At 40.7% G+C, this 13,640-nt stretch overlaps 1 protein-coding gene across 14 annotated transcripts in view; it reads left to right on the forward strand.

Moving 5' to 3' along the window:
* Window positions 1–13,237, forward strand: part of LOC105228108 (EH domain-binding protein 1) — a 32,510-nt gene extending 19,273 nt beyond the window's left edge. For 9 of the 14 annotated variants that reach the window (XM_049453337.1, XM_049453336.1, XM_049453339.1 and 6 more), the window contains exons 3-14: window positions 1,734–1,941; window positions 4,804–4,985; window positions 5,072–5,271; window positions 6,331–7,363; window positions 7,425–7,627; window positions 7,766–8,211; window positions 8,590–8,685; window positions 8,856–9,284; window positions 9,351–10,188; window positions 11,330–11,426; window positions 11,546–11,734; window positions 11,803–13,237. In XM_049453337.1, coding sequence (XP_049309294.1) covers window positions 1,734–1,941; window positions 4,804–4,985; window positions 5,072–5,271; window positions 6,331–7,363; window positions 7,425–7,627; window positions 7,766–8,211; window positions 8,590–8,685; window positions 8,856–9,284; window positions 9,351–10,188; window positions 11,330–11,426; window positions 11,546–11,734; window positions 11,803–11,884 — 4,003 coding nt within the window. In that variant the 3' untranslated portion in view covers window positions 11,885–13,237. The remainder of the gene's footprint in view (window positions 1–1,733; window positions 1,942–4,803; window positions 4,986–5,071; window positions 5,272–6,330; window positions 7,364–7,424; window positions 7,628–7,765; window positions 8,212–8,589; window positions 8,686–8,855; window positions 9,285–9,350; window positions 10,189–11,329; window positions 11,427–11,545; window positions 11,735–11,802) is intronic. The other 5 variants (XM_049453346.1, XM_049453348.1, XM_049453347.1 and 2 more) reach the window with 3 other exon arrangements.
* The last annotated feature ends 403 nt before the right edge of the window (window positions 13,238–13,640 follow it).

The raw sequence follows: 13,640 nt of genomic DNA on the forward strand, positions 1-13,640 counted from the left end.
GTGGTTGGGTTGTGAGCGCATGCATTCTCACATCCTTGAATTTAATTTGTAATTGAAATTGTAAATATTTACTGGCACAGCATTGCTCGAGCACCGAAACACCTATTGGCAGAGACCCCAATTTATTTATTTAATTTAAATGTGTGACTTTTTCTTATGACAAAAAAAATAGTTGCAACCGAACAAAATTGCGGGTGATCAACTGAGTATTTTTTTATTGTTGGGTGCCTGTAAAAGCCGCTTGTTCGTTACTCTCCTGAACTCAATTAAAATAATAATGGTAAAAAATGTACCACAACTTCAAAGCTTGATTCCAAGAGGTCTACATATCCAACCACTTTTCATAATCATCACTCGTCATAAATATCGAAATGGGGCTGTCAACAACGCCACTTCATCATCCTCATTCGTGATCATCATTGGAACGCAATGCACCTCGTTGCCTCAATAGTTTCATCAACATTCCCAGCTCCTACTTGAGTTGACATAACATGAAATTCGCACAAAAGACCAGCAAAGGTAACTGTGCCTGAATCCATACGACTATGCATGCTCAAATATAATTGCTTTGTTGTTGTTGCACCGGCTGTGCGCATTTTCGATTCGGAAGCAGTGGCGCATGTGGGCCCTCGTGAGCCCATCTGTCAGCAGTGTAGTTGTTAGGCCTTTTCGTGCTCTAAATTTTTCATATTTTCCACTTTCCTGCGAGTATTTTTCGCTTTCACAAATTGCAATTGACGTTGTGCAAATAGAAACAGAAGAAAAGACGAAAATCAACACAACTGACAACATTTAAAATGCACCTTCTGCCGCAAAAACGAGCGCGCGCACTTGAGAAAGCTCAAACATGACATTTTTGTTTATAAAAAAAAAGCTGGAAAATCCAAAAAATAAGCGAAAAGTGAAAAAGGGGCACGAACGAGTGGCATGGAAAAGTGCGTACGCTGTGAAGAACGGATGCTGCCAGCTGACCTAGTTTAAGCGCCAATGCCGTTGCGGCAGCAGTGTGCGTCTCTCAGCCGCACTGCAGCCACCACTTGCCTTTCTAGTCGCCTGCGAGCGTCGAGGGAGCGCTGACTGCGACTGCTTGTGCAGCTTGAGTGTGCAGCATCCTTGATGCCAGAGCAGCGATTTTACTTTCGTTTGGCGCGCCACTTGCAGAGTGCCGCTGCCTTACTGCTGCTATTTAGCTGGTGCTTTAGCTGCAGTCGCCAAGCGTTTGTTCTTAGATGTCTGCTTTGCTGCTGGCTGTTTACATTTCTGGCAATGCAAATTACGCTGCCCCCCTTTGGTAGCCTTGCGGCACTTGTGCACATCAACCAGTTTCAAAAAGGGACAAATAAAACAGAGATCTTGTAATAAACTACTACTTATGCGCATGTGTGTACTGGCAAATGTGTGAGGAGACGTTGCGTATGTAAACAAACTTGTGCGTTTATTTTACTATTGAATTGTTGTTGCAGATCTTAAGATTTCTCTAAAATAATTAGTCAAAGTTATAGGCAATTTTAGTTTATATTTTGTAGATCTTATGACTTTTATTTGGACATAGTTAATATTAGTAGTCGAAAAAGTCTTTTCGTATTAAGTTGACGTTTGATTAGAAATGCGAAAATACTTTTTCGACTACCCAATATATAAGTAACACTTGAACTAATCGTCAATTTTTGGTTTATCGAATTTGTACAATAATAATATAAACTATTTATATATCTACAATTCATTCATTTCAGGCGCCCTTCAAATCTGTCCGTTGTTTGGACACGCCGTTCACGCCGTGTCGTGTCGATGCCGTTAGCTTGGGAGCCGGATATGGTGAATCCGCTGGTGGGCCACATATCCTGGCCAGTGCCAGACAATCATTCTATTTCGGTGACACTTTTCAAGGATCCACGCACCCACGAACTGGAAGATAAGGACTGGACGTTTGTCATTGAAGATGTAAGTATTGCCTTAATATTAAAACACAAAATACTACGTTTTATGGGTTCAATCAGAAGTTTGAAGTATGCTTTTATATATAATTTATCAATTCTGCTTTAATTGGCTCAGCATTCGTGCCCCCAACCCACCGAGTGGCGCACTGGGAAACAACGTGTCGAATGGCGTTTTATATTTTGGTATTTCCTACTCAAAACAAGCCAATTGAAACCAATTAAGCCTGACTGACTGATCGACATCAATAGTCGTAAATAAATATTTTGCGTGTATGCAACAAAATCAAATTGCCAACGACGGCAACATTCCTCGTTTACTCTGCCACATTCATTGCAAACGATTTGGTATACAAAATTAGTTACTGGCGTTATTTCTTTTTGTTGTTAAACTCGCTTTTTCATCGTGTTTTAAAATTGTTATACTCGTATTTGTGTAGTACAGTTATGAAATCGGCTGGTTTTTAGTTTTCTTGTTTAAGTACTGTGAAAATTAAAACTCCCTTATTTAAATTTGTAGCATACTTTCAAGCGTCAATAAAAAGTATGGAATTTATTGATGCGCCTAAAAATATGTTAATTTTCTTATCCATTGTGCACTAAGAAACCCATGTAATCGATTTAAATACTCCAAACTTTTTCTACTCTTTTTCTTTACTCCGCAAGCAATAACCATGTCAAGGCGAGTGCATGATGGCTCACCCACATAGTCATTCGCGGATGCTTCTTTGTTGTCTGCACTCAATTTAATGGAAAACATAATTTGTAGGACAGCACTCCTTGCAACCTGCTTGACTCGACATTGCGTGCGTGGCTGTGTGTGTGTTGAAGTGACAGTTAAGTGGATTAAGGATCCCTTATGGGAGTTTCATTTAGCAGAAGCAGGAGAGCAGGAGTCGTCAGATTTGCACCTTGGTGGTTCGTTAATCCCTCGGGGCTTAGTGCTTTTCATTTCCCGAATGCGCCACTTCAACTGGCTCCGACTAATTGCAAATGCGTTTTTGTGGGAAAATATATGGAAATAATGAGTTGAAAGCGCATTTCAATTTTTGTACTTGTTATTTATTCTATTGTGGCTCCCTTCGAAATGCTCATTTGCTATTTAAATCGCAGCAACTTGCTTCAACAGCGATTGTGTTGCTTAATTGAAGTGAATGGAATTTAATGAATATTTTATTGTTTATTCTCGTGCAAAATAAAAAGCGGAATTAATGTGGCGGAAAATACACCCGCATACCCCTTTGCATATTAGCGGTTAAGGACGATTTACATTTTCACTTTCAATGCCTCGAATTTCTGCTTTCGAAAACTCGTTGTTGTTGCATTGCTAAAATGTTTCAGTTGCTCTTTTCCTTTCCGCTGACTGGACTCAAGGACGACGTTTCGATAGCATGTGGGTTGGCCTAGTCCCTGCGCCGTCGCCTCTAATTGAATAGACGTTTTCGTCAACGTACATGGCAAAGGCGTTATCCAACGCTACCCATTTGGCTTGGTCTCTGTAGGACTTGGCAATTTTGCCTTTATTTTTTCGTGTTTTCTGTGTCCTTCCTTACGCCTTTTAACCTTTCCATTCGCTCAAAGTGCCGTTAGTTGCTATTGTTGAATTATGATTGCTCAATTTTGTTGTTGCTTCAACTGACATGCGGGTTGAGCTGGGTGCTACTCGTCATTGCCATTCGATATTCAAGTTCTGTTTTGTTTTACATTTTATTTTATTGCTGTATTTACCGTTTTTTGTGTTTTTTGTTGCTCTAAGGATAGCAACATGTTGGCGCTTTCAACGACTTTCAACGCTTTGCTTGTGTGGCATTTCTCGTATTTCAAGGTTGATTTTCATTTGCAGTGCTTTTTAAGTGGAAATGAATTGCATATTTGTACGAGTGCCTGTGAATGAATATTCACTCACACGCACACACACACACACAAGTCCGAGCATTTGTACAAACTTTCATTCGTCAGCGTTTGACGCCTATAACTAAGCCATTATAAATATGCGATCGATAGTTGACAGTCATGTTGAAATGCTAGTGGCGAGCACTCGCTATTTTGCTGTTGTTAAAACTGTTTAATGAGGAAAGGTTGCCGATATAATAAATACATATGTAATGCTTTTAAGCCAAATTAATTTGTTAAGCGTGTACATACATATTCTACTCCCCAATTACTCACATACAACCAACTAAGTCATCGTGGAGCCGCAGAGTCAACCTAGACCGCGCAATATTATATTTGAGCACTTTGTTATTCCAAATATTCCACATATTTCGAATTCATCAAATATTCTCAGCGAATTCATAAATTTGCCGCATGCAAAAGTCACGTACACCTTCACATTCACACATCAATAAAATTAATTCAAGAAAAGAAAATCGTGAAGAACTTTCATTGCGTTGCCAAATGGCGCTCTATGTGGCGTCGCGAAGTGTGTCTCGGCACACACATTCCTTTTCGTCTCGGTAGACGTCACACACTGCTTGCGACTTCCCTGAGAATGACATTAGGTTGTGGTCATATAAAATTGAGAAATATTTAACTTCCTTAGACTCTTTAGACTCTGCCGAACATTATAGTAAAAAAAAAAGATTAGAAATACCAGCAATGAAAATGCAAATTTGCAATGTTTTTTGGAACAACAGCAATCCCAGGCGAAAAAGTACTCCTTTCCTCTCGTTCCCACGCTAGTCGTGTAAGTAAGATTTTGATCCGGCCAGGAACTGGCAACTCGGCAGCATTCCTCAAAATTACTTCAGAAATATTTTCTGCCGCTGTAACAACATCAACTCTTTCCTCTCTATTGCTTTTCCAAGTACAATAATAAAAAATTATTCGATTTCATTTAAAAGTATCTTTTGTTCTTGCATTTTTTCAGATAACACATCTCGGCAAAAAACGGGTCTTGGCCTCGGCTAGCATAAATATGCGCAAATACGCGAGTATCGAGTCGACACAGCAGAGCTTTACGCTCAGCCTAAAGCCGACCTCGCGTAAGATTACCGCCGCTGAACTGGAATTGACAATCAGTTGTGTGTTCCTGCGGGAGGGCAAGGCGACGTAAGTGCATATACCATACAAAAACAAATTTTATACACATACATACATATGTGCTTAACTAACATTTCAATATTTGACAATTGCAGTGACGAGGATATGCAGAGCGTCGTCTCGCTGATGTCCGTCAATAATAATTGTGATGTTGCTCCACTGGACGACCTAGAGGATATACCCGATCTGGAGAGTTCGGGTGATATTTCGGATCATTTGTTTGATTTCACCCAACAGTTGGAGCAGATGACGACTAGTTTGAACGGTTGCATGGATCTGCCAACGCCATTGAGTGGTGCGTACACGAAACTCAAAATATTAAATATTTTTCGTTTTGATTTTTCATTTACTGTTTGTCCTGTGACTAAGAAACATAGTTTGTTACTAAACACTCTAATTGAGGTTATGTAGTTGTAGTTGATTAGTGAAATTGTAATATTTTGATGCAATTTTTTGAAGTACAGTAGTGCCGTTTAATTCCAGTCATTGTTAGCTACGCATATGTAAAAATATATCCGTTTATATAACATACATGAAACCCAAGTAGTACAGTATCATACCGACACAATTTATCAAGTTTTTAAACACGTGAGGAACTATTCTCACAGTAACAGTAGGGGAGTGCTTAAAATCTTTAATTTCTTCTAATGAATTCCTTTGACCGTGCAAGATGACAATGGTGAAAGAATATGAGCTAATAATGATCCAATAATATTTAATTTAATTTTTTTAAGAAGACAAGAAGTATACTCTTTGGTTCCAATGATTCGAAAAAACTTTCTTAACGAACATCGAATAAATGTACTTCGGAGCCTCAAATGATCAATGGTATTTTAGTCCAGGGTAATATGAAGGCTCGAGAGCGGTTTAGTAATTACTAATGGGAGATTTTTAAAGTTCAAAATATGTGCGCTGGTTGTCGATAATTTCTTACAGGATAGTCTGTTATTTAAAAATTATAATTAATTTGACTGTTTTCAAAATTAATTGAATCTACATTTTTTCTTACCCGTTTCTCTTTCTCTTTCTTGACTCGTTTCTTAAATTTAATGCAATTGTTTCGCGTTTTTCTCAAATCAACTTTTTCACATAAATCATTTGGTATTCATTCATTGCATCTGTACTTATATGTTACATAACAACTATCAATTTATTAATTTATGTAAATGCGTGCAAACTTACTTTGTTTTATATAAATTTATGTTACTTTTGTTTTTGTTGTAAATAATACCTATACTCGTTATTTTCGAAACACATTCATACCAACACACCCATACACTTGAACTACATACATGACCACCAATGTGTTAACCGTTAATCGTTTGTAAATGTCCGTATGTATGTGTATGCGTAGTTCCTTCCTTGTCCGAAGATCCAACTCCATTGGCTGAACATAATCGTTTGAATTTTGAATTCGAATCAGAGAAACAATTTGGATTCGACACTAGTGACGAGCTACTCAAGACGCCGAGCGCTGCGCAACCGCAACCACAATCGCAGCCCGAACAGCGTCCAACAGAAAAAGAAAACGCTGTCGCTGTCGCTGAACCGGAGTCGAAGTCTTCGGCAACTGCGCTGACCCCTGCCAAACCCTTAGAAGACAGCGTGCTGCCGACCAACCTAAAGAGCAAAATTATTACATCCACTCCAATCGCCACTCTCGCCAAGGGCGGCGATAGCAAACCGAGCGAGCCGAGTGATGTTAGCGCGCGTCGTGAACTCAACTTTCAAGCCAACAAAAGCAACAGCATTGACGTGTCATCTGCGCAGCCAAATGGCGACAACAAGAAAGTGGTGTCCAGCGTTGCTGCCGTTGCTGTCAGTGAAGAAGCGAAGGCGGTGGATGTCAAAACTGAACAGAAATCAGCCAAAATTAGCAACAGCAAGTCTACAACACTCAGTTCTTTGCTATCTATGTCGACTTCGGCTCCGCCAACAGTGTCGACACCGAATACGGCAGCTGATAATGACTACTTGAGGGAAAAGTCCGTTACTACAGGCAGCGGTAGCGGTAACGTAGCACCGCCAAAACCCGCGCGCAGTGAGTCAAAACGCGCCGAATTGCCACCGCTTAATTTGAAGAAGAGCTATGAGCATGACAACAACAGCAATAGCAGCATAAGCAATAACATGACCAGCAGCATTAGCAACACGAATAACAATCATTTGAGCAGCGTTAACAGTAACAACAGTTTACAGCTGAATGGCTCTGCCAAACCGGTCGAGAAGATCGTGTTGAAGGAGAATACGCCGGGCCAGGACTTGCTGGAGTGGTGCAAGGATGTTACGAAAGACTATCCAAACGTGAAGGTGACTAATTTGACGACCAGCTGGCGCAACGGCATGGCATTCTGTGCGATCATTCACCACTTTGAACCCGACCTAATGTGAGTGTACACGCGCTGACCATTGTCCAAACTTATTCCACTTGTCTGCTTACCTTTTCAGCGACATGTCAAAACTGTCCGCACACGACGTCGTAGGCAATTGTCGCACAGCCTTTGACGCCGCCGAATCGTTGGGCATTCCCCGCGTGATTGAGCCGCGTGACATGAGTTTGCTGGCTGTGCCAGATAAATTGGCTGTGATGACGTATCTGCATCAGTTGCGTGCGCATTTCACCGGCAAACAATTGCAAATTGAGCAAATAGGTAAAAGCAAAAGACATTCCAATTAATCGTTCAGTATTTATAAGCAAAACAATCGTTCTATTATTATGCCATTCTCTATTTACATTCTGTTAATTAATTGCTACTTTTTCCGCACTTTCAACTAAACTTGCTATGCAGGACCGACATCCGACGAGTCGAGCTATGTGATTGGCAATTACAAGTCGGACAACCTCTCGCAGAATCTACTCAATTTAAGCCACTTAAAAGCGCAACTGTTGCACCAGAACTCGCTAGACGACGACATATTAGGTGTAGAGACGAAAAATAACTCGGCGCCCGCACAGCCATCGCCGACAGCGAAGAAAGATGTAAAGAACATAATACTCTCTGGCTCGAAGAATATTTTGGGCAAGGTGCTTTCACCCAGCAAAGACAAGAACTCGATCAACGCATCGCAACATGGTCAAGTTGGTAACCAGACACCGCCTGCCGAAGGTAAGGAGAGCACTAATGGTGGCGACCTAAATGTGTGTGCTACGACTGTTGAGTCGAATCCGGTGCAAGCCGATAAACAACAGTTGGCACCCCATTCACCTACAGCATTGGATCCGAATGCGGCAAATGTAAGTAATGAGCTCGCTGGCTACAATCGCTTTGCTTTACTCATAAAGCCAGTTGCCTGTAAGAGTTTTTTGATTATATACTATATTTACGTATAGCTAGACTCATTTTCTTGGTTCAATTGTTATATTTGCGCTAATTTTAGATTTAGCTGACTCTATATTATTTGTATATAAGCTTATATTTCCTACGTTAGTTTATTTACTTAGTTTTAATTAATTTTGCTTTGTTTTTGCACGTTCATACTTTTGTTCGCTTACGTTTTCGCTTTCGTTTTTGGCTTATCGTTTTCGGTTTAACATTCATCAACCCGCCTGATCACCAACAAAAAACAAAAAAAATATTTATATAAATCTGCAAATGCATTAAATGTGTCACAGCGCATTTTGTCACGTCACAAGGAAATGAGCGAAAAGGCCAAGTTAATGATCGAAAAGCTGAAAGTTTCCAATGGCGTGGAGCGCAACGAGCACGACGTAAGTAACCCTGGAGCGCAACATAACAATTTGCAGCGGCGCAGTTAGAAGCCTTCGGCTCGAGCCAGCTTATTTACTTCATATTCTTTCGCTCGTTTGATACTTAAAAAAAAATATTAATTTTTCATTCTGTACTTTGACATAGTACTAATGTTTCGACCCGATTTCAGGAGGAACGTAAGCAACGTTTGCGTGAGCAGGCGCGTCGCCTCATACTCGAGACTCGAACCAAATCAGTGAATGGTGGCAGCGGTGGCGGCAACTTAGACAGTCCGACCACGCCGACGAAACTGAAACGAATGAACTTCTCACCCGAGCGCACCATTTCACCCATACCCAACGGCATCGAGGACTATGGTGTGCCCAGCACGGGCAGCAACTCACCAATCAAGGTGCCGATGTCGCCGTCGAAGAAAATAACGCCGCCACGCGATGTGGACACGCTTTCGACGACCACAAATAGTAATAGTAAATTGATGAGTCCTAGTCATAGATTAAGCGAACGCTTCAGCAATGGCACAAGCAACAGCGGTAGTAATAGTCCACTGCAGTCGTTCAATGCCGTCATGGAGCGCATTTCACCAAAGAACGACAAGAAGGTATGTGTGCTCGGTGGGCGTAAAAATTTTGAGTACTATTTTAAGTATATATTGTTCACTTTACAGGGCGACAAACGCTCCTACATCGAATCGGAACTGGAGGCGCTCGAGCGCGAACAGGAGGCCATCGATCAGAAGGCCAGCTGCCTAGAGAAGAAACTACGCGCTGTCATGGGCGGCAATCCAAGTAATAATCGTTCACAACGTAACCCTTTTATTAGATTAATACGCAATAGTATTGGTGGTGGTGATAGTATACGTATTAAATTGCTTGACATGGATAGCGATGGCCAGTTTTCATTATCGCCTTCGGGCGAAGACACTACGCCGTGCACATCATCGGGCTCCGCGACACCCTCATCCTTGTCCAGCGATGAGGAGACGTCCGTACGCGCAGGCGATGTGCGATCGGCGTTGACGGTGGACGGTGCTGATGTTGATGAGAATGTAGTGCGTCGACGACGCAAGCGACGACGTCAACACCGTCATCGTGCGCCTACGGCGGAGCATGCTAGTCAACATCAGCAACGAACGCCGCGCAGCCGTCCACGCTCACAATCATGTATTGTCGATGCGAATGAGAATCATAGGAATCATGCGCATCCGCAACAGTCGCACAATAGGTTTATAAGTAGCCGAAATTTCGCAAACGCTTTTGCGCCGTTCAATTTTATCTTCTCCTCCTCCTCCAATACGAACACAACTACAACCAGAGCTTCCTCAAATCATTCCTCCTGTGATAATCTGCCAAAGGTGCACTTACACTTGCCATGTGATGCTGAGGGCGACATTGACGACGACACACGGCGCATCCGTTGCCGAACCGAGGAGCCGCCTAGCGGCCGAAGACGATCGCGTAGCCGCTGCCAGTGCCATTGTCGCGCTGGTGGCGACTGCGGTGGTGGTAAACAATAATTTTTGCATTACGCATTACGCCTTACGTCTTAACGCCTGTAGTTACTATTACAAACACAGTTACAATTATAATTACTGCTTAACCACTACTACAAGCGGCAAAATATATACTGCAACAAAAAAGGAAAAACTTGAAAGCAAAGCCGCACATATGTAAATGTGAAATTGCCTTTGGCACGCGCGCAATGCTTATTCGCTTACAACAACTACACTGTTAACGCGCTGGAGCGCTCTTTGCTGCTTTTTATTTAAGTGCATTAATGGGCTGTTACTTGCATCGCTGCGGATGTTGTGCTGACATTTAGCTGTTTGGAAGTTCACCGCGATCACTGTCCACATTTCACTCGCTTTGCTTGAACGCTTCGCCACGCGCATAGCGAGTTGTAACGCAAACGCTGCTCGGCAAAGCAAATTTGAATAACCGCTACTTGCTTGCTTTTGCCGCTGTTGCGCTTACGCAAGCTGTAATTAACACACTGTTCGCGTCCATTTACTTTTGTATAAAAGGCATTAATCGCTCGTGCGAACGATTGCAGCGCTGCCGGTGCTCTAACATTTTAATCGCAACTCATACTCGTATTCTAACTGTTCTTAACACAATCCATAACTTTTAAAAATTCGTACAATTATTAGACCTAGCGAAGCTTGTTGCTATGCGAAATGCCGCGCAACTTGTGTGCAGACTAAAAGTGTTAAAAAAATTTAAAATTATCCAAAGACTTAAAGAATTGGCCACAGGAAGACAAATTAAATGAACTGCTGCACACCAGTGCGCGCGCCAGCGAAATTATAACACATAGCTATATTTGATTCGTAATGCGCTAATCATCACATACTAAACTCACCACTTGGATTCAGATTTTTACGCTACAAAAATTGCGAAAACCCAATTAACGCAACTGAACCACGGAAATCGTTCAAATCTGAGTCCGTTTTGTAAATTTGTAAATTTTTTCAATAGCTGCGTTGCATTGGTCCAGTAATATATGTATATGTTAGCATAAGTTTAATTCCTTTTTGTAGTTGTTTAAATGTTGACTCAAAATCTTAATAATTCAGTTATGTAATTTGTAATTGCCGTGCTCATCTAGTGTTCATTTATTAATGTTTCTCCTCAACTTCTCGCGCAGAAACCGATGAGACGGAGGAGCAACTGCTGTCGCAGTGGTTTACGCTGGTTAACAAGAAAAACGCGCTGCTGCGCCGCCAAATGCAGCTCAATATACTGTAAGTGTGTGCGTAGCCGTTTGGAAAGTAGTAATTCTACGGTCGCAAGACCTTTGTTTATGTAGTGTTAGGCAAGTTTAAGAGTAGTCGCTGAATTGTTCACATTCTTTGTTTCGCAGTGAGCAAGAAAGTGATTTGGAGCGCAAATACACGCTTTTAAATCAGGAACTGCGGGCCGCGCAGTCTGTGGAAGATTGGCGAAAAACGGAAGCACAGCGTGAAAAGGAGCGGCTGCTGCTCGAGGAGCTGGTTGCTATTGTGGACAAACGTGATGAGCTGGTGCAGCATTTGCATAGTCAGGAAATTGCGTAAGTTAACGTTAATAAACACGTAGTGAATAAGCGAATTTGACGGATTGTGTTCTCCAACATTTCAGTATCGAGGACGACCACGAAATCGCGCGCGAACTGGAGCAAGTGGACATCAGCGGCGACAAGGACAAGTGCGTACTACAATAAGAGCACCTCGGCACTGCTGCTGCTCGGAGCAAAGTGTTCAAGGCGAGTGAGTCGCATGGCTGCGCACGTGCGAACAATGGAAAAAACGTGAAACAACGCAGAAAAAGTGAAATTAAATGTAGTTAGTGTTTGATAATTTGGGGAATACGTTCAATATGCAACTGACGTATTCATTTTCTACAACAGCGACCATTAAGGAAACATTCGCTTTACCTATAACCTATTGCTTATGAATTTATGTATTTACTTACATATATCGTATGTATGTATGTTAGTTGAAATATGTGCGTAAAGCAGTGAATTATTTTAATTGCTAAATTAAAGTGGCGGTGTGAACGCTTTTGTGCAAAACCAGTTTAATACCTTAAAACAGGAGAATAGACAAACTTAATTGCCAGCAATTGCAAATATTAAGCGCTACATTATCTTCATTTGTATGGGTGAATGTGTGACCTACAAAGCACAACTTCTTATGCATACCCTCGCTTGCAGACAACAAAATATTCAACGATGACAATTACGAAATACGGATTTGATCAGTGTAATATTCTCTCTAAAAGTAAAAAACAAAAAATATAATCAAAGAAAATTAACTAAATACTTAACACGAGTTGCATAACGACAAAATACGAGGCCAGCGTAGAGCACACAACCGATTCTCGATCACTTGGCGTTGTAAGCCAAACAATTCCCTCTCTACTGTCGCTGGAGTATATTGCATTTCATTCTCAGTGCGTCAAAAACGAAACTTTTACTTTGCCAATAATTTCTATGGCGAATGTGTCAAAAGAACAATGTCAAATGCAACTCAAACACAAATTTGAAAAACGTCCGTTAGTTTTGTAAGCAACAACAGAAACAAAAAACTTAAAAACATGAAGAATACCGAATAGTGAATATAACCGGAAACCGTTAACTATGATTTTTTACACAGCTTTCATTTGATAAGAGCTTATTGTGCCATTTTTCTGTTCCACTCACTTACATTTTAACAGTTTAACGATACTCATTTTCACACCGTTATATTCATTTGCAACGCCTTTATTGCAACACTTCAACATTTCACACCTGATGTTTTGGTTTGAGCGCCGCGTTCGGTTGGCGAACTTAATTGCTTCAACTTAAATTAGCTTTATCAATTGCTTTAGTTGAGTTATGTGTGTGCGTGTGTGCGTTTTCAGAGCGCACCATTGTAAACTATTTTGAATATTAATATTTTTAAGTTGTAATTATGTTTTAAATAATGAAAATACAATAAAATTAGTTAATAATTTGACTAGTGTGATCCTAACTGTAAACTGTACCTACCTATTTATTAATTAAACAAGCAAAATAAAATGTAGTTTATATGTATGTGTATATTTAGTTTTGTTGCAACACTTCTAGTTTATTTTTACTATAATTTAATTACTGTGTTGAGTCTTTTATCTTAAGCAAATGGTGACTACTCAGTTTTACTACACTCCCTCAACGCCGGAAGTTTGCTTTTACCGCGTTTCTTTGGTTTTATAAGAAACTGCCGCGAAGGCTGTCTGTCTTGGCGTCGAATCTTAACATGGGTACTTAGGCAATTAACATTTATAATATTGAACTAGAAATGACCCTACGAGCAGAAATTGTATTACATATGTAAGTCAGATAATATATATAAAATACAAACATAAATATATGAATGATATAAATGTAACATAATCAACTAAAGGATATATGTATATGAATAAATATGAATGAAATGAATATGGAAAACCGCATTGTT

This window comes from Bactrocera dorsalis, chromosome 3, assembly GCF_023373825.1.
Source record: "Bactrocera dorsalis isolate Fly_Bdor chromosome 3, ASM2337382v1, whole genome shotgun sequence".
In the NCBI taxonomy this organism is placed as follows: Eukaryota; Metazoa; Arthropoda; class Insecta; order Diptera; family Tephritidae; genus Bactrocera; species Bactrocera dorsalis.